Consider the following 25,768-nt stretch of genomic DNA (forward strand, 5'->3'; position numbering starts at 1 on the left):
CACATCCCATAAGTGGTACCTGAGCCTGCCCTTCCGTGGGTTGGACTAGATGACCCTCACAGTCCTATGACCCTAGGCTGAATCAACAGAAGTCAAGGGAAATAACAGACCATTGGTCAGGCCACAACTGGAGTACTGTGTCCAGTTCTGTGCGCCACAATTTAAAAAGGATATTGACAAGCTGGAACGTGTGCAGAGCAGGGCGACCAGGATAATCAAGGGTGTGGAAACCAAGCCTTATGAGGAATGGTTGAGGGAGCTGGGCATGTTTAGCCTGGGAAAAAAGGAGATCCAGAATTGATATGATAGCCATGTCAAATACAGTGGTACCTCGGGTTAAGTACTTAATTCGTTCCGGAGGTCCGTTCTTAACCTGAAACTGTTCTTAACCTGAGGTACCACTTTAGCTAATGGGGCCTCCTGGAACACAATTTCTGTTCCCATCCTGAAGCAAAGTTCTTAACCTGAGGTACTATTTCTGGGTTAGCTGAGTCTGTAACCTGAAGCTTCTGTAACCTGAGGTACCACTGTAGCTAAACAGGGAAGATGGGAGCAAGTTTGTTTTCTCCTGCTCCGGAGGCCAGGACCCCAACCAAGGGATTCAAGTTACAAGTGGGAAGAATTATATATAAATTTAATAAACAACAACAAGAGGGAAGACTCCAAGTCAATCTCGGGAAGAACTTTCTGACAGTAAAGCTCTGAAGGTGATGGATTCTCCTCCGTTGGGGATGTCTAAGCAGAAGTCGGATGGCCACCTGTCGTGTACAATCTGGCTGAGATGCCAGCCTCGCAGGGGGTTGGACTAGATGACCCTCGGGACCCCTCTACAAGTCTGTGACAGCAAGAAAAGCGTGATGCAAACTGGAGAAAGACAAGCGTAATCCAGAATGCAGAAAGACAAGCGTGATCCAGAATGCAGAAAGACGAGCTTGATCCAGAATGTGATCCACAGCGGCGGAGGCCGCAGCAGCCGTGGGCTCCAGTGGCGTAGGTGGGGGGTGCAGGGGTGCCGGCCGCACCGGGCGCAACATCTGGGGGTTAGGGTTAGGGGGCGCAAATCCACGGGCTAGGGGGTGCAAATTACTTGCCTTGCCCCGGGCAGTGGCGTAGCGTGGGTTGTCAGCACCCAGGGCAAGGCAAGTAATTTGCACCCCCTAACCCGTGGATTTGCGCCCCGTAACCCTAACCCCCAGATGTTGCGCCAGGTGCGGCGGGCCCCCCCTGCACCCCCCACGCTACGCCACTGGCCCCGGGTGCTGACAACCCACGCTACGCCACTGGTGGGCTCGTGCTCCCGCCCTCCGCTTTGGCGGGGGCTCCTCCGGCAGCGCGGCGTGGCCATTTCCACTACTACGGCGGCACATGCTTCTTCCGCGCCAGGCGCCCGGGCTCCTCCTCCTCCCCCCCGCTCCTTCGGCGGCTCCACGCGTTACGCGCCGGCTCACTCTCCGCTCGGCACGCCTCGCCCGGCGGACGCGGGGCAGTTTCCCCGCCCGTAGAGAGAGCTATCCCTAACTTGCAGCGGGGCGTGTGTGTGTGTGTGTGTGTGTGTGGAGGAGAAGACGAGGAGGAGGGCAGAGGAGGAGGAGGAGGAAGGCGCGGGAGGCGGGCAGCCTTTTGGGGGGAGGCGGCGAGGAGCTCCCCCACTTGCGAATAAGATCCGCACCGCGCCGCCGGAGGAGACTTCCTTCGCCGGGCAGGAATGGCCAAGCCGGAGCACGTGAAATAAACAAGCGGCTCCCGGAGCTCTCGCCGCCTCCCCAGACGGAGGCTTTTCCGTCCGAGAGGCCAACATGATTCCGCCCAGCGACGCGACACAAGTCAGCCCGGAGGACGTGGAGAAGGACCGCGACCCGGAGAGCCCCGAGCAGCCGCCTTCGCCCGCCGCCTCCACCACCAGCCAGGAATCCAAGGTCGGTCCCGCTCGCTCCATCCGTGGATCCCTATTCCGAGAGGGGATCGATCTCTCTCCCTGGCCAGGCGCGCTTACGTGCCCGTCCTCCTTTTGCGGCTGCAAAAATGTCTTTGAGGTGGGATCTCGCCATTCACCTGGCGGAGCTGGGAAAGAACGGGGGGCGGGGGGGGGACACCTGGCTGGGTTTAGGAATTAGTTTGTTTATTGCATTTCTTTTCTGGAGGGGGAGGTTTCAAAGCACTCTGGCAGACCATTCCTCTGTTTGGCACTCCGGTTGCTCTGGCATCACGTGTTGATCCTCATGAAATAGACTGTGACAGATTTATTATAGGAAAGTTGCTTGTGTGTGTGTATGTTAAAAAATGTCTTTCCAGGAACTTTGCCATTCAGCTGATAAATAGGTCAGGAGCTGAAGTCTAGCTGAAGAGCTGCTATTGTAGGGGAAGAACTGCCATCCATAATAATAATAATTTTATTATCTGGTACCCAGCCCATCTTGAGTGGGTTGCCCCAGCCACTCTGGGTGGCTTCCAACATATATAAAGAGCATGATAAACAGGATCACCCCCTTCTTGTCTCCCCCAAAATCATATTTTATTGGCCTGGTTTGGCTTACCTGATTCAGGAAAATGATGCTTCTGTTCGGCATTCCGTCCCTCAAAATTAAGTGATATAATAGGTGAGAAGTTTCTGAGTGGATTACCTGAATTAGAAACAAAGATTTGTAAGTGACCAGAAGGAAGAGCAGATGAGCAGAACAACGGTGCTCTTCTGTTTAACGGGAGCATGACGTAAGGGGCAGGAGTTACCTAAAACAACTTGTTAGCTATTAGTGTAGCTGCTGATAAACTCAATTTCTCATACACCTTGTGCCCTGGTATTCAACTGAAGACCGACCCACACATTTGCCACAGCGGATTTTAGTGATGTGACATGCCACAATTCTCTGGCACGCCCTTTGAAAAGGATTGCAGCATCTTCCGAAATGAGCACCTTGCCATTTTACAGTCATCCCCTCCTGTTGAAAGTGGAAGAGATTTGGAACGCTCCTCCAGAATAGTATTACTATTAGTAGGGTAAAATGGATAATAGTCACTGTAGCTGCCTTGACATGCCTTGGGCATCCTCGTGGAAGTTGATATGATCCTAACTGGCACTTCAAAGGTGGTACTCAGCAGGATGGAAGTTTGTGCTTTGAATGAGGAGGTCATGTGGACAAATGGACTTGCCACCATGCTGTCAAAGAGGAATTGTGCATTGCTGTGGCTACAGCACCATACAGTCTTGATTATAGCTATTGATGTGTTACTTCCTTCCAAATCTATGGGAGATATATATGAGTCAGTGGCAATTGATGACGGGATTGCAGCCTAAACTCAGGAAATATAAATAGGGTTTAATTTTCTCCTTACCTTTTATAGTAACTAACTATGACAGGCATGTCCAAAGTCCGTTTCAGGGACCTAATTCAGCTCGCTGGTCAGTTTAATCTGGCCCCTGTGGCAGTTTTTTTCCCTGGGGTAAAATCCTTAAAAAACCTCAACAACTTCAATCCTAAAAGAAGCTCAACAGCTTTGGGTAAAATAATTAAAAAGCTCAAGAACTTCAAGAACTTCAATCCTAAAAAAAGGTCAGCAACTTGATCCACCTTGATCGGCCCCCACGGCCCTTCACTTCATCAAATCTGGCCCTCTTTGAAAAAAGTTTGGACACCACTGAACTATGATTTGATGTGGAGGGGTGTTCTGGAGTTTGTTTCTTATCAGGTGGGAAACCATGGCCTTTCTGAAATATCCATACTAGTTTTGCTTTTGGTAATTGCTCAAGCAAGCACACGTTGGGGTTGTACTATTAGTACACATCTGCAGCCATTGATGGCGAAGTTTTATATATGTTCATTTTATTAGAAATATTAAAGGGTGGCAGCCAGTATATCAATCAATCAATTTATTACGGTCATAGACCAGGTAGCTGGTACGCATGCCCCTTTTCGCAGGAGAAGGCAAGCATGTTGCAAACGCTTGCACTCCACTCTGGCTCCCTGCGCCTTCGGGCGGCCCCCTTGCTCCTCACCTGCAGACCCTAGCACAGTAGGGGAAGGTTTCAGGAGAAGAGGAAAGGGAAAATGTGTCCTTTTTCTTCATCCATCCTGAAACTTTATCCACTCCATTGTGAACCCCAGAATGCTCTCCAAAGGCCCCTGTTCTTCTATCTTGGCCAGGGGCATTTGTGTTAGAGGGTTGGAGAACAGAAACATGCCCCCCCCAAAAAAAAAAACTGTTTCAGATCCCTGCTGGTTACTGCTTAATCTGAAATTGCTTTATACTCCCGCTTTGTAGATAAATAATTAGGGGAGGGAAGAACAGTACACTGCTTTCCCTCTTCCCTACCCACAAATGTAACAGGCAGATATCATAACTGGATGTTTTGTTTCCATGGGTGCAACACTCAAGTGGCAGCTTTCGTTTCTGGAGTACAGATCCCAGGTTTAAGGGCAAAGTCAGGCAGTTTTTATAGTGGTACACTTTGTAAACACAGCACTAAGGGGGCGGCTTTTGCAATTCCGTGGCTGCCTTTTGGCCTTAACTCTGAGACCTGTGCTCCAGGGTGGCTGCTCTACAGGTCCTTTACATGTGTGGTCCTAGCACTGTTTCATGGAAACAAGCGAAAGCAACTGTTCTTGCAGATCTTCTTACTTCCTTCTGGCCTTAGAAAGAAGGCCAGGAGAGAGCCAAGAACACAGTGGGCACTTTTTCACTTTCTGAGAAAAGTTCTTTGAAATAAATGAGGCTTATTGCCAAGTACCTGTCATTTGAGAAGGGATTGCAAGTGATCCTTGGTGCAATTATTTTCAAATTACTGTTTAATGGATAGTTGCAATCGGACACTTTTTCATAACTCTTCCCTCACTCCTGCCCCATTCAGCCTACATCATTTATAATTAGATTTTCTGGATGTCTCTTGCGGGATCTAATCCCTTGCGAAGTCTGTGGGCTTTCACTGTTGCAGAGATTTGAACCTGGCCTAGTCAAGTATTCTAACCACTATACCATGCATAGCTAATGTGTGGCCCTCCAGAAACGGTAGGACTACAACTATCAAACCTGACCATTGGTCACGCTGACTGGGGCTGATGGGAATTGAAGACCAACACATCTGCACGGCTTCAGGTTTCCCATCCCTCCACTAAAAGGTAAAGGGTAAAGGACCCCTGGACAGTTAAGTCCAGCCAAAGGCAACTACGGGGTACAGCGGTCATCTCGCTTTCAGGCCAAGGGAGCCAGCGTTTGTCCATAGACAGCTTTCTGGGTCATGTGGCCAGCATGATTAAACCGCTTCTGGCGCAACAGAACACCATGACGGAAACCAAAGCATACGGAAACGCCGTTTACCTTCCCGCCGCAGTGGTACCTATTTATCTACTTGCACTTGCGTGCTTTCAAACTGCTAGGTTGGCAGAAGCTGGGACAGAGCAACAGGAGCTCATCCCATCACGCAGATTAGAACCACCGCCCTTTCAATCGGCAAGCCCAAAAGACTCAGTGGTTTAGACCTCTATCCCTGCACTAAACCATAACAGAATGCCAATCAGCAGAATCACTGTATCGTAGAATTGTAGAGTTGGAAGGGACCGCGCGGGTCATTTAGTCCAACCCTCTGCAATGCAGGAATCTTTTGCCCAACATGGGGTTTGAACCCATGAGCCTGAGATTAAGACTCTCAGGCTCTACCAACTTAGCTACCAAGTTTTTCACCAGTTGAATCACGTCTAGCTGCAGGTAGATGGTTTTAAGGTGGGTTAATACATCGATGCATTCAAACTCAAAGAGCATGCTGGCAAGAAACGTAAACTGGCCTCTCCTTTGCATTCCAGTTTTATTTTGTATAGTAAGATTTCCCCACCCCCTTCCGAACATGCCCTCTCCAACTGTCAGGCTGCAGTCGAGATGAAGTGTTACCGTGTGATGCTGCTGGTTGTGAGAAATGGCTGTGAGTTACAGATCAGCTTGAACTGGGGTGGGAGGTGGGACTGAGTTGTGCTAATTGCACCAATCTGTTTAAAACTCGTTTTGATACTGTATTTTTAAATTGCTGTAACTCACCCTAGTAAGTTTGGCCACTGCACTCCAGAAGTTTGCAAAGCTGAAGAGCCCAAGGCAAGGGCTGGTGGGAAACAAAGAAAGCTGGGGAGAATCGATGTGGCTTGCTTGCTCATCTGCAAGTTGTCTAAAACAAACCGTGGCTTAGGGTTACTTGCAAATGAAACCTATTGACGTTTGTTTTAAAACACTTGCAGCCTGCCTAGTTAAACTTGATCCTTTAAGGAAGCAATCCTAACCACACACATTTGGTCATTCTCCATCACCCTAAGCAAATGTGTCTTGGATTTAGGTATGAGTCTCCCAAAAATTACAGGCCAGATTCTACTACCCTTATTCAAATTACTGGTACTGTGTCAACATCTGATTAGCATTTCACACAACACGCCACCTGCTTCATTCTGAGTGCATTTATTAGTATTGACTCCAGCCCATAAAACTGCCAAGGGTCACACAACTTGATCTGCCTTAATTGGTTGAATGAAGTCTAACTTGCACTTCAGTGGAACAAGCAGTAACAGACACCCCTGAGGTTGCATGGTTGTACTCTGTTTAGTATCACATCGTACCTTACTGCTGTATGTGATATATACCTGGCACACAAAACCTAAAACTAAAAAGCTATGGTTTGCAGAAGCTAGGGAGGTGTTTGCCAATGGGCACTTACTATATTAGGACTTGGTCAGCAGCCTTTCACCACTGCACCTGTTGCATCGTAGCATAAAACCTGATCCTATGGAGACAGCATATTGGGCCATTAATATATCTGATCCCATTGCTAGCAACAATCCTGAATTATTTCTTTTAATTACTTTTATCTATTTGTTTGTCTGCCTGTCTGCTTCAGCTTATTATATAGGTGGTGGACTGGTCTTATCTATGTTCTATTGTATATAGGCATTTCTGCTATTTGACACGAATTCTTAACCTTTATAATATACAGTACTTGGGATATTTTTGTTGAGTTACTATTTGAAGCGCAGTGTTGATCTTGGATAACATTTGCTTGCTGCTTGCTCGTTTCCTTTTTTAGTTTTCGCATGATAGTTTATTACATGATAGATTATAGATTTTTACGGCTTGGTTTTGTGATTCTTCTATATATTCTTCTATACATACAGTCCATGCTTTGGTAGAGTTTGATGGGTCCAGTTTGTATGTTTACCAATATTCTTAGGGATGGAGCAAATCCTGACTTCTGGAAGAGTTTTCAACTTTCCTCTTTCAGGAGAGATTGGCCAGTTAATGCTTTCTCCTATAACATCTCATTCAAATCTTTCTACTTGTCTCTTCTGACTCCTGTCTCTTAAGCTTCAATTTAAAAATTATAACCCAAGGAATCATAGAAATGAATTTATCTTGGCATTGTAATTATTGGAATGTAATGATCTGTTCACAATTGCATTTTTAGAGTTTTAGAGCGGTTTCTGTAGAATCCTACCACATTCATGTTAAATTTATCAGTGCTTTACTATGATTCAGTCATCCTTTACTATGAGAAAGGAAAGTGGTATTTTATTCTAGGTGAAGTCATACTAGGCTCCCTGTCTGTTGTGGTATCTGTCTGTCTTGAGAGACAATGGACCTCCAGGGTGAAGTCAAACCGCTGCTTTAGCAGCACAGAAGTGATCTCCCCGGGGCACAATCCTGGGCAGAGTGCATGGAAGTCCTGGCCTGCCCAGACAACAAGGCTCCACTCTCGGCCTCACTGATGTCGTCCAAAGGAAAGCAGAGCAATACGTTTAGCACCAACTACAGGAGTTGCCAGAAGGAGGTGTACAAAGCACCATCCAACCGTCTTAGGGACTGCACTCTCTAGCCTTTTCTTCTCTCAAAGATGACACACAAGGCAGGACCTGAATTTTCCTTCTCCTTGATGAGCTACCTTCTCGGGTTGATGAGCCCCATTTGCCCTCACTTCCCTCTTTAACACATTCAGAAACCACCTTCTTGACCACTGAACCCACTCTTGGTCTTGTCTACTCCATCTGCCAGAGCCTGTCTTCACATGCAGGGGAAGTCTCTAACTCATGGAGGGTTTGAGACCCATCAGCCACCTTCACATGGTTTAGCTGGCCAGTCAAAGCTGTTCCCGAGGTGTGGCCGCTCTCACATGCTGACAAGAAAGGGGCCTTCTCGGTTGTGGCGCCCGCCCTGTGGAACACCCTCCCGTCAGATGTCAAGGAAATAAACAACTATCTGACTTTTAGAAGAAGACATCTGAAGGCAGCCCCATTTAGGGAAGTTTTTTAATGTCTGATGTTTTATTGTATTTTTAATATTTTGTTGGAAGCCATCAAGAGTGGCTGGGGAAACCCAGCCAGATGGGCAGGGTATACATAATAAATTATTATTACAGTGGTACCTCGGGTTACATACACTTCAGATTACATACGCTTCAGGTTACAGACTCCGCTAACCCAGAAATAGTACCTCAGGTTAAGAACTTTGCTTTAGGATGAGAACAGAAATCGTGCTCCGGCAGCAGCGGGAGGCCCCATTAGCTAAAGTGGTCCTTCAGGGTAAGAAGAGTTTCAGGTTAAGAACGGACCTCCAAAACAAATTAAGTACTTAACCCGAGGTACCACTGTATTATTGACAGCTTCTGGGAGCTACAGGTGAGAGTTGAGTGCAGAGTCTTTAGAAAAATTCTAATCAAACTCTAACCAAGTGTTCTGTTCTGAGCTTCTAATATGGTGATGGGGAGCCTCCAGTGACCCTCAGGATATTGCTGGACTCCAGCTCCCATCAGCCCCAGTCATTGTGGCTAAAGACCAGAGATTATGGGAGTTGGAGTCCAGCAACATCTGGAAAGTTGCAGATTCCCTGCTTACATTTTAATGCTTCTCCTATTGCATAATATCAGGGTCTCCTTTCACAGCATTTGCCTCTTCCTACCCCCTTGTGCAAAATCCTAAAGCTGGCTGCTGTGAACATTTGTGCACTACAGCATGTTCTGGTTTTTGTTATTTGCAAAGCAATAAAAGTGTCTGAGTTCCTCACTTGACTAGGTCCAATTCAAAAAAAAAGAGCATTGGAATGCCCTATGACTTCACTGCACCCTATATAACACCCACATAGCTCCCTCGGCAGGACACTTTCAGAGAGCAACTCCTGGAACGAGGGTTCAAGAATCATGCACTGACAGCAGCTCACTGCATCCAGCCCTTTGGGAAGGACCACAGCTCAGTTGTATTTTATTTTATTTTAATAATATTTATTAAAGTTTCTAAAAAAGTTACAAAAATGAAAAAGAAAAAGAAAACAAAAAATACAAAGTACAGAAAAATAAAAACAATTAAAAACATTTCAATCTTTCAATGTCTTGTCTTTCATTTACTTGTTTCCCTGACCTCCGCACACCTCCCTTTTTTGTATTCTAGTTCAATTAGCAATTTCAGCAAATCCTTTCCATTTTTGCTTTTATCTTACTAATTTATCTTAATATATTGTAACTTTACTTTCTCGCCTATTAACAATCCATTTTCACCTACTTCTTTGTAGTGTTACTGCTAAGAACCACTTAACTTCATTCCGACATCATTCTGACATTCATTAATTTTACAATATTTCTGTAAGTAGTCTTTAAATTTCTTCCAGTCTTCTTCCACCGACTCTTCTCCCTGGTCTCAGATTCTGCCAGTCATTTCCACCAATTCCATATAGTCCATCACCTTCATCTGCCATTCTTCCAGGGTGGGTAGATCTTGGACCACAGCTCAGTTGTAGAGCATCACTTTCCACACAGAATGTCCCATGTTCAGTCCCTGGAATCTCCAGGTAGACCCTGGGTGAGACCCGTGGGTGACTACCCCTGGGTCAATCACCTGATGTCATACTGATGCCAGGTGATTGGCAAAGCTTCCTAAAGGCCTATGCTCAGCACTTCCCAAGTGCAGCACTTCTGAAGGGCCTGGGCGTCAGCTGCTTGTCGAGCTCTTGGAAAGCAGAGCACAAGAGGTTCTGCAGGCACCACCAACCAGCAGGACCTGCAAACCTGCTTTCAGTTGAGCCCCAGCCTTTCCTACCCCACAGGTGGGTGTGTAGAGCAGGTGGGTGGAGCTTGGCTGAAACAACCTTGCAGGCCAAAATTTGGTCCACGGCCTGGAAGTTGCCCATCATTGTGTTGGAGTAATTTAATTCAGACAAGGTGCAGTATTCACATACAGTGGTACCTCGGGTTACAGATGCTTCGGGTTACAGACGCTTCAGATTACAGACTCCGCTAACCCAGGAATAGTACCTCAGGTTAAGAACTTTGCCCCAGGATGAGAACAGAAATCGTGCAGCAGAAGCGGGAGGCCCCATTAGCTAAAGTGGTAAGTAAAGGTAAAGGGACCCCTGACCATTGAGTCCAGTTGTGACCCACTCTGGGGTTGCGGTGCTCATCTCGCTTTGGGAGGGAGCTGGCGTACAGCTTCCGGGTCATGTGGCCAGCATGACTAAGCCGCTTTTGGCGAACCAGAGCAACGCACGGAAACGCCATTTACCTTCCCGCCAGAGTGGTACCTATTTATCTACTTGCACTGGCGTGCTTTAGAACTGCTAGGTTGGCAGGAGCAGGGACCGAGCAACGGGAGCTCGCTCCATCGCGGGGATTCGAACCGCCGACCTTCTGATCGGCAAGTCCTAGGCTCTGTGGTTTAAGCCACAGCGCCACCCGCATCCCATCAGCTAAAGTGATACCTCAGGTTAAGAACAGTTCCAGGTTAAGTGCGGGCCTCCAGAACAAATTAAGTTCTTAATCTGAGGTACCACTGTATAAGCAAAGGGTGTTGAGGAGATATGGGAGAGAATCACAGCCATTACCCTTCGTAGCATTACCCTTCATAGCCCTTGCACTGACCCATTACGAAGGGAGGGTGACTATTGTCTGTTCAGTTTCCTTAAACCTCAGAGGAAGTGCCAGGTCAACACAATCCTGTCCCTGCCAGCAAGCATGCGGATTTCTAAAGGATGAGCTGTTCCTGAGCCAAAGGGGATTCCATGAAAAAGCAGCTATAACTTAGCAGCTCAGCACACTTCTAATGAAAGTATGAGAAAGGTTCATTTACAGCCTATTGTAAACACTGACTTTCCCTAGACTGCTATGCATTTGTAAGCACACCCACCCACAAACTCATCCCCCCATACGCTTAATGGATAGTAAATACAGCCTAATAAAATTAAGTTTCCAATATGCAGAGAAGACCCAGCTCTTGAGCTAGATTATCCAGCTTGCAATCCTATTGAAGCTAATTGGTTTTAAGTCATGGAGTGTTTGACCGATAGAGTTGCATGGAGATTTCCCCTGCATAATAGAATTAATACCTTTAGAGTCTCTATTGGTGACGGATAGGTTACTAGCTACTGAATATTTTAAAAGGGCAAGGAAATGGCATGCAGACTATGTTCATCTATCCTTCAGTCTGCTGAGTAAACATTCAGCATGCAAACTTCAGTTTCAAGGAGGGAAACTCTTTTAAAAATATTCCCAAAGAGGATTTGAAAACAGCCAGCTCTTCCAAAGCTGTTTTCCATACGTCTGCATAAAATGGTGAGTACACATTGTGCATAAATGAGACTTCTTATGCAGAGGAGGGGGTGAATTAGATACTAAACTGGACATACACACTGTGAACTTTTCAAGGTGTATCCATTCACCGAGCAAGAAAGAGCTGGTGTTTATCTATGAATAACTGATTTTAAACTTCTGTCTTGTTTGAGGTACCAGGGCCTCCCCCTCTTTACTTGTACATACTGCCTAGATTCAAATATTGTCTCACTAGCGAATGTTTCCATTTTATTTTATTTAAATATATTTTCATTGATTACCAATATATAACAATTACAAGAAAAAGATGCAAAATCCCAACTAACCCTCCTCCAGGACAGATAAATCTTGTTAAGTTTGCCAAAGTTCAATCTGTGGTTATACATCTTCGCATTAATCAGTTCTTAGTGCATTTCCCCATTCCTTTCGTCACCTGACAAAGTCTGGTTGTTTTTTTAAAGAGAGAGAGAGTAGAAGTGTTGCACCAAAATACTTTAATCTACTTTAATGCACAAAGCCGAATTTTCAATATGCAATTGAATCCTGCCGACAAAATGCTGTAGTGAACCCATGTTTATAGGCTTCACACCTCTAGCAGATCTTGGTAGCAGCAAAGCAAAGCTGTTGCGTTCATGGCTTTTTTGTCAGCTTCCTAGAGGCTGACGGCTGTTTGCAGCAAAATGTTGGATTAGATGAATGGGTACTCACAGGAGGGGGAGCAAGAGGAGGCAACCAGTGAACCATTATCACCAGAGTCCCAGGTTTCTTACAAAATAAAAGTTTCTAGCATTTGTAGAACCTGAGATATGATGGAGGGGGGGATGTACAGATACTATTCTTCTCAATTTTTGTGAGAAATCAGCCTGCTCCCCCTAGCTTCCCTATCCTTGAAATTAGAAACTCTAGTGCAGTAAAGCAAGTACAGTGGTACCTCAGGTTAAGAACTTAATTCGTTCTGGAGGTCCGTTCTTAACCTGGAATTGTTCTTAACCTGAAGCACCACATTAGCTAATGGGGCCTCCCTTTGCTGCCGCACGATTTCTGTTCTCATCCTGAAGCAAAGTTCTTAACCCGAGGTGCTATTTCTGGGTTAGCGGAGTCTGTAACCTGAAGCGTCTGTGACCTGAAGCGTCTCTAACCTGAGGTACAACTGTACCTATTTTCACACAGGTGAACGTCCATTGGCAAGCCAAGCATTAATACATTGTGAGGGCACCAGATGTGCCGTGATACAAAATTTGTATCAATTATTCTCAAAGGGTTACTGTGGATCAGATATTAGGATGCCCTTCAGTGGTGCAGATACATAATTTTAAACTCTGGACTACATGGTCTTATGCTCCTCCACTCTTGCACGCCCAAACACTCAGACACACACAGTGTGCTTGGGGTTGCATTTGAACCCAGGCTCCTAGATAGCAATTTGAGGACAATTTTTCATGACTGAACACCCCTATATATTGTGTTATCCTCTGCAGCAGAAACCTATGCTGGATCCTCCACCATGAGACAGCAGAACCCCAAAGCTCTTGGTGCCCGTTTTAATTTCTTTGGCATCACCACTGCTGCCAAATTCTCAAGGATCTTGAGGGCGATAGGAAATTCCTTGAGTTGAATCAGGCCCCCAGTCGAGGGTTTAGTCACCTCCCGTACTGCTTTTCAAAACTGTTTCTAAGTTCAAAGCCATTGGGTTCCAATGCAGTTGTCCCACTTGCCATCTTAAAGCAGAGCTATGCCAGAATTTCTCAGAATAAAATTTTGGGTAGGGGTAGGATTAAGTTATTCAGACTATTGAAGTCCATTTTTGCTCACCCTTAGGATAGGTTGTGAATTTTAGCTATGACAGGTTAAACCAGGGGTGTGGGGAGCATGCATGTGAGCTGTTGGTGATGTTCTGCACACTCTTTTGAATGTGCTTAGAAACAGCCCTAATGTTAGGAAATCCTGCTAAACAAAGATTCTCTCTCATGGGGGGGGGGGGTTCAAGATGTTTCCACTTCCAAAGTGTCACTATTTTGTGGGTGGGGTTCAATCGCATATCGGCTAATTCTGGTTGTGCAAGTGGTTCTGATGCTCTTGTGCAGTAAAGCCACCCCCCCCCCAAAAAATGATATTTTGTGGCAAAGGAAATGATAGAGAAAGAGACTGGATGGTGTGGGATTGCAGCTCCTTGATATTGCATAGCCTCCCCACAAACAAATCAGAATGAAAGCTGAATAAACGGCAGACACTGGATAATGCCCCTCAAACATTGTGCAAACGGATCTGAATGAATGCTCAATAAACAGTGGGTATTCTATAGCATCTCTGCAAACTCTGTGGTTGAATGCCCAATACACAGGTTGTAAGTGCATTCAGTTGAATGCACATTAAAATCCCCTTCTGGTTACGCCTGTTACGTTAATTGCCCAAACATCTGAAGAGGAGCAGCTGGTGCAACCTAGGGATGTTGGGGGCAGGGCTTGGGTGCCCCCCCCCCCGTTTAACCCTCCGTGTGTTCATGTGAACACGTGCGCACAACTTTTGTCTTAAAGAACCACATCCTAGGCTTGTTTTCTCTTCACAAGGCTGAAAGCGCTTTGCATCTTGCTACTTTGAGTTCCTTGCACGTGCAATAAACAAACTTGACATTGCAGGCTTTCATAGAAAACTAGGGGTTTTCCACCTCTCCTCTCTTGCCATAAACCTGGTCTGTATGCTTGATAAGGTTGACTTCAATGAAATTCAACTGGGTAAGGATTTGAATAGTTACCCAAGGAACAGGTAGCGATTTGAAAAAGACTAGGGATCGGTGGAGCAGGAGGCGTTCTTCCTGCAGTCTGGAATTCCCATGGCATTTAAACAAACCTAATGTGAGGTTGTTGATGCAAATTAGCAATCTTTCATGCAACCTTGTTATCCCTCGTCATGTAAACAAGCTCTAAAGTAGCTGTTTTATTAACTACTGCCATCAGGTTATTCCACCATCCTCAGGAGCTTTTGAGACACAGTTTGAATTCCTGAGTCAATCCATATATATATATATATATAAAGGTGTGTCAGCGGCAGCTCAGGAGATATCCTTTGCTTGATGTAGATAAGCTTTTAAATGGCATTGGGAAATGGAGCATTATTCATACCTAACATGCACACTGCTTTATTAATGAGGCCCGTTTCAGTAAAGTCAACCATTCCGAATGGAAAGCAAAATACTGCTGACCTGGCGCACATGCCAATTAGGCACAGACTTCACGGGAGTAAAATGCTCGACTCTGGCTGACCTATGCTTTAGGGCTATTTTTAAAAATAAAAATAGGAGAATAATCCTTTTATGCATTGAGGGGTGAGGTGGGTTTGTTATGAGAAAGCAAGCCATAACCTCGGTCACAGCAAAATGATGGGGATGCTGTTGAAAATGGTTATGAATCTTATATGTTTGACTTTCACAGTTCTCCCCCTCCTCAATTAATCCACACAACAACCATCAGTGGGGATTTGAACCCTGGTCTCCCAGCTCCTAGTCCATGGGCCTGGGGGCCATATCCGGCCCAATCGCCTTCTGAATCCAGCCCGTGGACAGTCCAAGACTCAGCATGTTTTTACATGCATAGAATGCGTCCTTTTATTTAAAATGCATCTCTGGGTTGTTTGTGGGGCCTGCCTGGTGTTTTTACATGAGTAGAATGTGTCCTTTTATTTAAAATGCATCTCTGGGTTGTTTGTGGGGCCTGCCTGGTGTTTTTACATGAGTAGAATGTGTCCTTTTATTTAAAATGCATCTCTGGGTTATTTGTGAGGCCTGCCTGGTGTTTTTACATGAGTAGAATGTGTGCTTTTATTTAAAATTCATCTCGGGGTTATTCATGGGGCATAGGAATTCATTCATTATTTTTTTCCAAAATATAGTCCGGCCCCCCACAAGGTCTGAGGGACAGTGGACCGGCCCCCTGCTGAAAAAGTTTGCTGACCCCTGTACTAGTCTCACACTCTAACACTGCACCATGCTGGTCCAACAATCTGACTCCATATAAAGCTGCTTTATGTCCTATGTTCTTAATTAAAAGAGAGCAAAGCAATGAAGATTTAGACACTGTTCTAAACACCTTCCTATGAAGATGGAGACCTAATTCATACATTACCAAAATGGCTTTCTTATGGGCCGGATCATAGCTGTAAATGTTTCCCTTTTTTTAAGGGAAATTCCCTTATTCCGAATAGGATTCCTCGCAAGAAAAGGGAAAAGTTGACAGCTATGGGCCGGATCCTGTATCATCCAGGTAGTATTTGCACTATTGTAAAGGTAAAGGGACCCCTGACCATTAGGTCCAGTCGTGACCGACTCTGGGGTTGCGGCGCTCATCTCGCTTTACTGGCCGAGGAAGCCGGCATACAGCTTCCAGGTCATGTGGCCAGCATGACTAAGCCGCTTCTGGCGAACCAGAGCAGCGCACGGAAACACCATTTATCTTCCTGCCGGAGCGGTGCCTATTTATCTACTTGCACTTTGACGTGCTTTCGAACTGCTAGGTGGGCAGGAGCTGGGACCAAGCAACGGGCGCTCACCCCGTTGCGGGGATTTGAACCGCCGACCTTCTGATCGGCAAGCCCTAGGCTCAGTGGTTAAACCCACAGCGCCACCCGTCCCTGTTTGCACTATTAGTTGCCACTTAAAGCTGATGCTTAAAGCTGATACCATGAAGAAGTGGTAAGTCATCGCTCACATGCATGTGACAGATACACCCAAACACAACGCAGCTTTCATTTTAAACTGGGTTAGCATTACATGGTCCTCATAGACAAAACAGTGACTCTAAAGTTCATTTGTTTATATCAATTAAATTTGTATACCATCCTTCCTCTGAAGATCCCAGGGCGATTCACAACACTAAAATACAAAATGAGAATACAAAATATATAACAAAACAGAAACAAACTGATAACCACACACACATTTTAAAAAGCCATAGAATGTTAATCAGGAGAATGCTTGACCAAAAAAAAAAAAAAAGAGAGAGAATGCTTGACCGAATATAAATGTTTTCCCCTAATGAAGGCACCAGGCAAGCCTCCCTGGGAAGAGCATTCCACAAATGGGGAGCCACCACCGAAAAAGCCTTGTTCTTGTGTTGCCACCCTCCAGATCTCTTGTGGAGGAGGTACACAAAGAAGTGTTTACATAGGGTAACATAGTACTCACTGTTATGTGATCCCATTTATCAGTTGCCATGTATCGTATTTTTTGCTCTATAAGACTCACTTTTTCACTCCTAAAAAGTAAGGGGGAATGTGTGTGCGTCTTATGGAGTGAATGCAGGCTGCACAGCTATCCTAGAAGCCAGAACAGCAAGCGGGATCGCTGCTTTCACTGCGCAGCGATCCCTCTTGCTGTTCTGGCTTCTGGGATTCAGAATATTTTTTTTCTTGTTTTCCTTCTCCAAAAACTATGTGCGTCTTATGGTGTGGTGCGTCTTATAGAGCAAAAAATACGGTATCTCATTAACCTCTGTTTGTTTGGGCAGTGGTGATCTCGGGTTTTTCTACAGAGCTTTATAGAAAACAGGGATGGGTTTGCTTTTACGTTTCCCTTCAGCCTTGTAGAAAAGTTTGAAAACGTGGGCAGGAGGGGAGCTTTGAAATTAGCCAGACTGCCGGGTACTCTTGTGGGTTTTATGCTAAATCACAAAATAGTTTCACAGGACTTGACTGCTGTGCATGTTTTCACCAGCTCACTGCAATTAAGCTCAATTTTCAGTGAGGTGTTTTGTTTTTGTTTTTCCAAATGACAAGCATACCTAATTCCCTGGGACCCATGTAGCCAAGTTCTAATCCAGGCATTGGCAAACTCAACCCTCCAGATGTTTTGGGACTACAACTCCCATCATCCCTGACCACTGCTCCTGTTAGCTAGGGATGGGAGTTGTAGTCCCAAAACATCTGGAGGGCCGAGTTTTCCTGTGCCTGTTCTAATTTGTCTCTCTTGCCTCCTCACTCTGTAGTCTTTATTCTTGTCTTTTTCTCACGCAGTGGGCATGGATGGATCCCTTGCAGAAAACAAAATTCCAAGTTCATGTCTTGTCAAGTGTCACGGAGCCTATAAAGAAGATGGATAGCCCTTTTTTAAATAGGAGAGGGATGTTTTATATGTGATTCTAGGCCTGCAGAGAACTGCCAGGCGGAGTAGATGCCAAAGACTTGGCTGTTCTTTCTTACTTTTTTAAAAACTGAGTCACGTATTCAAGAAAAACAAATTGATGCTTCTGCCTTGCTATGAGCAAGGGGAAATCTATCTCTGCTAGATGTTTGTTGCCCAGTACTTAATGTTTGACAAAGAAGCAGCTTTTCCTTCTTCAGTTGTAACCTTTCTTTATTTCCCAGACATTCATACTAACAAACCCTGAAACAATTATTCCTATTGTTTTTGTTGGTTGTTGCTTAGTACCAAATACTGAATAGATTAAGCAAGGTACAGGCACTAAAGCAGTATATACCATTCCCATGGAAATTGGATACGGGCAGAGAGAGTTTTAAGCAACCAGCATATAGCAAGGCATGCAAGTTCTTTCCAGGAGGTTGGTGGCAGATCCAAGTCCAATTAATGAATGCTGAGCAAGAGAGCTTATATTTCTTTAACTTGGTATAAAGTAATATATGCTAAGGGACGCAGGTGGCGCTGTGGGTTAAACCACAGAGCCTAGGACTTGCCAATCAGAAGGTCGGTGGTTCGAATCCCTGCGACGGGGTGAGCTCCCATTGCTCAGTCCCTGCTCCTGCCCACCTAGCAGTTCGAAAGCACGTCAAAGTGCAAGTAGAGAAATAGGTACCGCTGTGGCAGGAAGGTAAACGGCGTTTCCGTGCGCTGCTCTGGTTTGCCAGAAGCAGCTTAGTCATGCTGGCCACATGACCCGGAAGCTGTACGCCGGCTCCCTCGGCCAATAAAGCGAGATGAGCGCTGCAACCCCAGAGTCGGTCACGACTGGACCTAATGGTCAGGGCTCCTCTTTACCTTAGTATATGCTACATCTATTTTTTCCTATACTTTGTTCCTACCAGCTTCTAAGAGACAATTCATTTAGCATTCATTGCTGCTCCAAATCCTACAAAAAGTGAGATTCGTAGATCAGCAAATTTGTTGTTTGAGATGATGGCCTACATTGTCTCTCTGAAGACTGAATGTTTCTTTCCTAACTACTTGACCCAAAGAACAGAACGCAGCCCCAAAAGAAGGATAAGCATGTGGACAAGAGATGCAATAATAGCAGTGGAGGGATATTCTGAATCAAACCAAAATGTGAAATGCTGCCGCCACAGATACAGAAAGTGTGTCCCTCCCTAAAGGAGAAGGGTTAGACCAGATTGTGAAAATTCATCTCCCACCCACCATGATTTTAGTTTTGCGATTGTAAACATTTCAGATTCAGATCTATAACTTTTTGCCGTTAGGCTTGGATGTAGGATTTGGAGAAACCCGACTGTGCTGTGAGCATGTTATCTTTAGCAGTTTCCAGACATGGGCTTAATACTGGAAATGGGTCATGCAAATATCACAAACAGGTCATTTGCAACAGGGTTTTGCTTTTAACTTAGCAGCTTTCCCCCAGAAAGAGTACCGTAAATCTGGATGGGTAAATGGGTGTACAGGAATACAGACTGGCATTTTTTTATGCCAACAGCCATCATGTGGATGCTACAAAAAATTGTATGCATGAGGAGCACCCAGCACACAACACATGCCCATCTGGAAGCAGCCTTCATTGTTAGAGATATTTCCCACCCCTCTTCTTCCTCTTTTAATACAGTTGTTACTTTGCTTCACTTGCCCCTATTCCCTGTGTTTGGTGGAACTCATCTCAATCCAAGAAGAAGAAGAAGAAAACCAAGATGCTAGCAAAGACGGAATCGATATAAACAATTCTATGTTGGTGTGCCATAGTACACATTAACTATACAAAGTGGCTCAGGAACCTGAATTAAGTATCTCAGTCAGTTACAGTGACTCTTAGCACTAAACTCAGATTTCTGATAACACAAGAGCAGCTGTGATCTCCCGGAGACTGAGTGACATTGCCAGACAAGAGGACATATCCCAGGTAAAACCAGGGATGTTCCTAGGGCACCAGATTTATCAGACCATACCAGCCCCCTACCTTGCAGAAATCCACTATGTGGAATACCGCAGACTTCTTACAGCGGCTAGATTAAATGTCCTTGACTCTGCGATATTGTGGGGAAGGTACAGGGGAGTACCATACGCCCAGAGAACCTGTCATTGTGCCATGGGTGTGGTTGAGTCCACCGAACATATTCTCTTGACTTGCCCTTCTTATGCAGAGCTTAGACAAAATTTTATAGATCCACTCCTATGTCAATTTAGCTTCCTACCCGGAGAAAACCAGGTTTTACACTTGCTGAATAATGTCACTAGAGCTATACCTTCCTTGGTGGCCAAATTTCTTTTTTTAGCTTTTAATCGTCGCAAGACTATAATTGACTGTATTGATATGGGGCTATCTGTTTAGCCCATTTTAGTGTTGGCTAAGCTCTAAAATCTTCCTGGATGTTTAACTGTGTATTGACAAATGTACTTTTTTCTGACTGACGGTCGGAAAAAAGTTGATGATGATGATGATGATGATAACACAAGAGCAAAACGTGCTACCAGGGGCATAAAATTACAGACATATATAAATTAAACCCTGTTCTCCATCCTACTTTACTCCTCCCCTGAAAACCTTACTTTGAGAGAATTTCCATCAGTGTCCTTAAAAGTTCTGCCTCTCTTTTTAAGCAACGGGCCCCTTTATAGTAATGACTGTTCTGCTGCTCTGTGTTTTCAAATGATAGTCCCTTTGGCTTCAGCTCCTGACCTCCATGGGATTGGCAGCAGTGCCAAATAAGCAATCTTGCTCTGTGTAGTTGTATGAGGATAGGCTCAGCCTCACCGCCAGAAACACCAGTTGCAGGATGTACCTGCTCAGACTCGGCTCCTTGTTCAGATCTGATTCAGAACTCAGTCTCTTAGCAACTTCACGACAAAAATGCTTGGATTCTAGCCCTCTGCCCAAGTTGCAAGAAAAGGTAAACGAACTAGAAATGAGTAAACACAAATCAACACCTTCGGAACTATACAAAGAAAGGGCAAATAAATAAATGGGTGGTAGGGAAGAAATTTAATTTGGTTGCATTTAATGGTGAATCAATCTAATTTGCATTTTATGAATCAATACGCGAACTGAAACAAAATCATCCTTTGACATTTGCACTTCTCCAAATTCTTCAGTGCTGTTCTCCAGACAAGTAATGTGTATAAAAAGGCATATATTAGGAGTAATGCCCCAAATGCATATATTTGTGAGAATAAAAATAAGTTATACAGTGGTACCTCGCGTTAAGAACTTAATTAGTTCTGGAGGTCTGTTCTTAACCTGAAACTGTTCTTAACCTGAAGCACCACTTTAGCTAATGGGGCCTCCTGCTGCCGCCGCGCCGCCACTGCACAATTTCTGTTCTCATCCTGAAGCAAAGTTATTAACCCGAGGTAATATTTCTGGGTTAGCGGAGTCTGTAACCTGAAGCGTATGTAACCTGATGTGTATGTAACCCGAGGTACCACTGTATTAGAGAGAACTGATTTGGAAAAAAATGAGTATGTTAGGCAAAATTGCATACAAAACTGTGTATATTAGGAAAGAGTCACGCTTAATTGCTGGTGAATTTTCATTAGATTAAAAACAATAATGATTCAGAAACTGATCTGAAAAGTGGAGAAATGAACTTAAGACTGGGAGAATAAGAAACTGAGAGAAACCAAAATTGCCTTCAGATATAATGGTAGTATTCAGCTTGACTGCATTAGACTACGTTCTTAATCTCACACACTACTGTTGTGTTAATATTAGGGCTTCCCCGTCTTTTAGGATATACTGTGGACACATAGGTAGTTAAAACAACACACAGCCCATAGACCAATTCAAATTGTTTTCTTTAGTGTAGTTTTGTGAACTACACCAGTGTACTTGGAATGCTTGAGGGCTAAGCATGCAGTTCCAATGGCTGGCTGTTCACATTAGAAATATATAAATGACCTGTTAACTGCAGTTGAATTGCTTCAGTGAGTTAGATGAAGTCTGTTTTGCTCTTAGAAAGCCTAGGCCACTCTTCCCCCAGCTGGTGCCTCCCAGATGTTCTAGACTACAAATCTCTTCAGCACATGCTTGATCTTACCAAATTTATCTTATGGATGGACATAAGAGCAAGACATGTGTAGATAACAGGGGAGCCAACTTGGGCCCCAGGTTATGGGTCCCCAGTGTGCACAATGTCATGACCTCATGTTGCAATGTGACGTCACGACGTCACATGCCCCCAAGCCTCGGAACCTATCTTCCAATGGCACTCGCAAGACCTCAGAAAGCATCCCCAAGGTCTTGCGATGCCTTAGAGATGCTTTCTGTGATCTTGCAATACCTCAGAGGTGACTCCTGGTGCTTCACAAGGCACCAGAAGTTGCATTGGGGCCCCTGTGATGTGGGTCTGAGCACCCACAACAAAAATTTTGTGGGTGACTCAAAACACCCAGACTTCCCTATAGTTGGCACCCCTGATAGTTAAGGAAGCCCTTTAGATAACTTGGTCCAGAATAATTTTGAGCTCCTTTTATCTTAGCTACCTTAGATGAAACACAAAATGTTATAAAGCACAAACATGAGCCTCAGAAGCTGGGCCATAATAATAATAATAATAATAATAATAATTAATAATAATAATAATTTATACCCCACCCATCTGGCTGATTTTCCACAGCCACTCTGGGCGGCTTCCAACTCTGGTGCCAGCAGTCCTGCTTCATCCCACCCAACTGGCAAGACTCCTCACTTTCTAGAGTGGAACTGCCACCTCTAAACAGTGGCGTAGTGTGGGGGGCGCAGGGGGGGGGCCGGCCGCACCAGGCGCAACATCTGGGGGTTAGGGAAATCCACGGGTTAGGGGGCGCAAATCCATGGGTTAGGGGGCGCAAATCCATGGGTTAGGGGGCGCAAATTACTTGCCTTGCCCCGGGTGCTGATAACCCACGCTACGCCACTGCCTCTAAAGCAGACACAAAAGCAAATTGTAAAGGAGGCATAATTTATACTACAAGTAATCATTAATTTAGGGTTTGTGTTGTTTTGTTTAATGCAAGCAACAGCAAAAACAAGCACCTTACGGTTCTCTCTGGTCATGGCATTTGCTCTCATTTCACATCCTCGAAAAAGCACACAGAGAATGCGAGCTGACCTAAGACAAGGAGTAAAAATGACTCATAAAGGGGATTGTGTACAGAGTATCTTTTATGCAAACAGTTAGAAAGGAAGTGCTACAGAGTGGAGAATTAACACTCTCCCACTTTAATCTCGAGGTAGCAGCCCTTTTCCCTTCAAAGTGCAAGTAAAGGGCAAATGGTAAATAGCCTCATAAGCCCTCCTGGAAACAACAATAGCCACATGCTACAGGGTTATGTACATCCTTGTTGTTTGGCTTAGACTGCAATATCCTCTGACTTACGCACAAGGCCACAAAGGAAAAGGAGCCTTCAGGTTTCAGGGTAGGAAACACTACTGGCTGTCAGATTTGTAATCTAGATTTCACGTTTGGGTTGGATGCCAAAAGACCTTTTTAATTTATGTATCTATATCAGGAGGATTCTAAGGTTTTTCAGAAAGAAGACATTTTGAAGATTGGATTGGATTTGCATGCAGCTCCCAGGAGGAACTTTCGTTTAGGCATTAAGCAAAATAAGATTGTTTTACCTGAAAGGGTATCACACATAGAAAAGAGCCACACAGATGCCCATGCCTCTGGGGACATGTGGTTCTTGGCCCAGCCCCTACATCCATGTACTGGGGTTCGAGGCAAGTGCGAGAACCAAGGAGCTACATGGCCTGGGGCTGAGCCAACGATGTGTCTGTGCAACCACGTTGAAGCTTAGCAACTGATAGCTCAGTTGTTTAGAGCGCGGTGCTGAAAATGCCAAGTTTGCAGGTTCAGTCTCCATATGGGACAGCTGCATATTCCTGCATTGCAGGGGGTCGGAATAGATCAGAGCTTTCCAAACTTTTTATGTTGGTGACACACTTTTTAGACATGCATCATTTTGCAACACCTGGCCATTAGGTCCAGTCGTGGCCGACTCTGGGGTTGCGGCGCTCATCTCATTTTATTGGCCGAGGGAGCCGGCGTACAGCTTCCAGGTCATGTGGCCAGCATGCCTAAGCTGGGCCCAATAGCAGTACAACTGCAACTGAAGGGAATGGCAGAAAAAGTGGTTGGGGGGGGGGGAAGAAATATAGGCTTCTGAGGGTGCACACTTCCTTCTGCTGTTGCTTGTGTTTTCCAGCACTCATCGTTGAAGCTGGGCCTGTTCTGGGTCCTTAAGAGCCAGTGTGGTGTAGTGGTTAAGAGCGGTAGACTTGTAATCTGGTGAACCGGGTTCGCATCTCCGCTCCTCCACATGCAGCTGCTGGGTGACCTTGGGCTAGTCACACTTCTCTGAAGTCTCTCAGTCCCACTCACATCACAGAGTGTTTGTTGTGGGGGAAGAAGGGAAAGGAGAATGTTAGCCGCTTTGAGACTCCTTTGGGTAGTGATAAAGCAGGATATCAAATCCAAGCTCCTCCTCCTCTTCCACCACCACTACTACTACTACTTCTACTTCTTCTTCTTCTTCTTCTTCTTTTATTTAAATTTATTTTTGCCCATTACTCCTGTCAGTGTCACTGCTGCACGCAGTAAGCCTACTGGGAAAGGCCCACTGAGGCAGGTTGACCCATTAGGATAGGCCAGTGGGGGCCCATCTTTCAAACCTGTCTCTCGCCCCCCATGCTCCAAACCCGCTAACTGCTGCAATGAGGTTGGACCTCCCAGTGATACTGAACTGCAACTCCCATCATCCTTGACACTTGCCCAGTGTCACCTAGAAGGGCAGTGGGTCCTTATCCTTGTTTTGCAGGTGGGTGGGTGTGCTGCAGAGAGTGGGGAAGGGAGAAAGGTTTCCATTAGGTCCTGCAAAGATTAAAAAAAAAGGTAAAAGATCCCTGGACGGTTAAGTCAAAGGCGACTATGGACTTGCGGCACTCATCTCACTTTTCAGGCCAAGGGAGCCGGCGTTGGTCCACAGACAGCTTTCCAGGTCTTGTGGCCAGCATGACTAAACCGCTTCTGGCACAAGGGAACACTGTGACAGAAGCAAGAGTGCACAGAAACGCCATTTACCTTCCTGCCGCAGCAGTACCTATTTATCTACTTGCGCTGGTGTGCTTTCGAACTGCTAGGTTGGCAGAAGCTGGGACAGAGCAACAGGAGCTCACCCCGCCGTGCAGATTAGAACCGCTGACCTTCCAATCGGCAAGCCCAAGAGGCTTAATGGTTTAGACCACAGCGCCACCCGCGTCCCTTAAGGTCCTGCAATGACCTTTCTGGAAGACCTCCCCGCCTCCCTCACTCATGCCTGCCCACTGTCAAGTAGCATGGCTCAGTAGAAGTATTGGTTACAGCTGCAGTGGCCAGCCACAGTGCCTGAGAGTGAACTACCCATCGGAAAAGAACCTGCACCCCCAGAGTAACCCCGCTCTTCCCCTTAGCTGCCCAGCTGCAGCAATTTTGGGAGCTCTGGCTGCTAGTACTGCTGGATCACTTGAGTTCAATCAGCTGTGAGAATGGGATGGAGCTCATCTATCAACCTCTATTTTCAATCTCGGCAGGAAAAAGATCTAGGTTACAAATCACTGCTCTACCTTTCAGGCAAGACCAGAGGTAATAGTAGTTTATATGTCAGTTCTGGAATGCTCTTTCATTTCTTTCCCCCGTATAAAGGAGATTTAGTCCTTGGTGGTGATGACCTGGCATTTTCAATCAGTCCCGATAGCTTAAAATGTGCCCTTCGTATGTATTTCCAGTTCCTGGTCCTTTTTCAGATCAGGAGTTGAGGTCTCCAAATTCTTAAGAAGTGCCCGTTTTTGGAAATTTCCAGAAAGTGAAATTTCTAATCTGGTTATGTTGTATAGTGTAAGCACAAAATTTTAAGGAGTACATTGGATACATGCCCTCTTCTTCTGTCAAGAGCCCCTTTCAGTTGTTCAAAATCCACACGTAACAGACATTTATGATGGGAGATGGCAGGCTCCAGCCCTCACCATTGCACACTGAGTAGAACTTTGCACATGGATTAGAGTGGAGCCTCAGTTTCCTCCCCCAGCCTCTCTC

The 25,768-nt window shown here is 45.4% G+C and overlaps 1 protein-coding gene across 1 annotated transcript in view; it reads left to right on the forward strand.

Annotated features, from left to right (window-relative positions):
- Window positions 1-1,483: 1,483 nt before the first annotated feature.
- Window positions 1,484-25,768, forward strand: part of STAC (SH3 and cysteine rich domain) — an 83,112-nt gene continuing 58,827 nt past the window's right edge. The window contains exon 1 of the mRNA XM_083706378.1: window positions 1,484-1,916. Coding sequence (XP_083562504.1) covers window positions 1,797-1,916 — 120 coding nt within the window. The 5' untranslated portion in view covers window positions 1,484-1,796. The remainder of the gene's footprint in view (window positions 1,917-25,768) is intronic.

This window comes from Podarcis gaigeae, assembly GCF_964106915.1.
Source record: "Podarcis gaigeae genome assembly, chromosome: 12".
Taxonomy (NCBI): Eukaryota; Metazoa; Chordata; class Lepidosauria; order Squamata; family Lacertidae; genus Podarcis; species Podarcis gaigeae.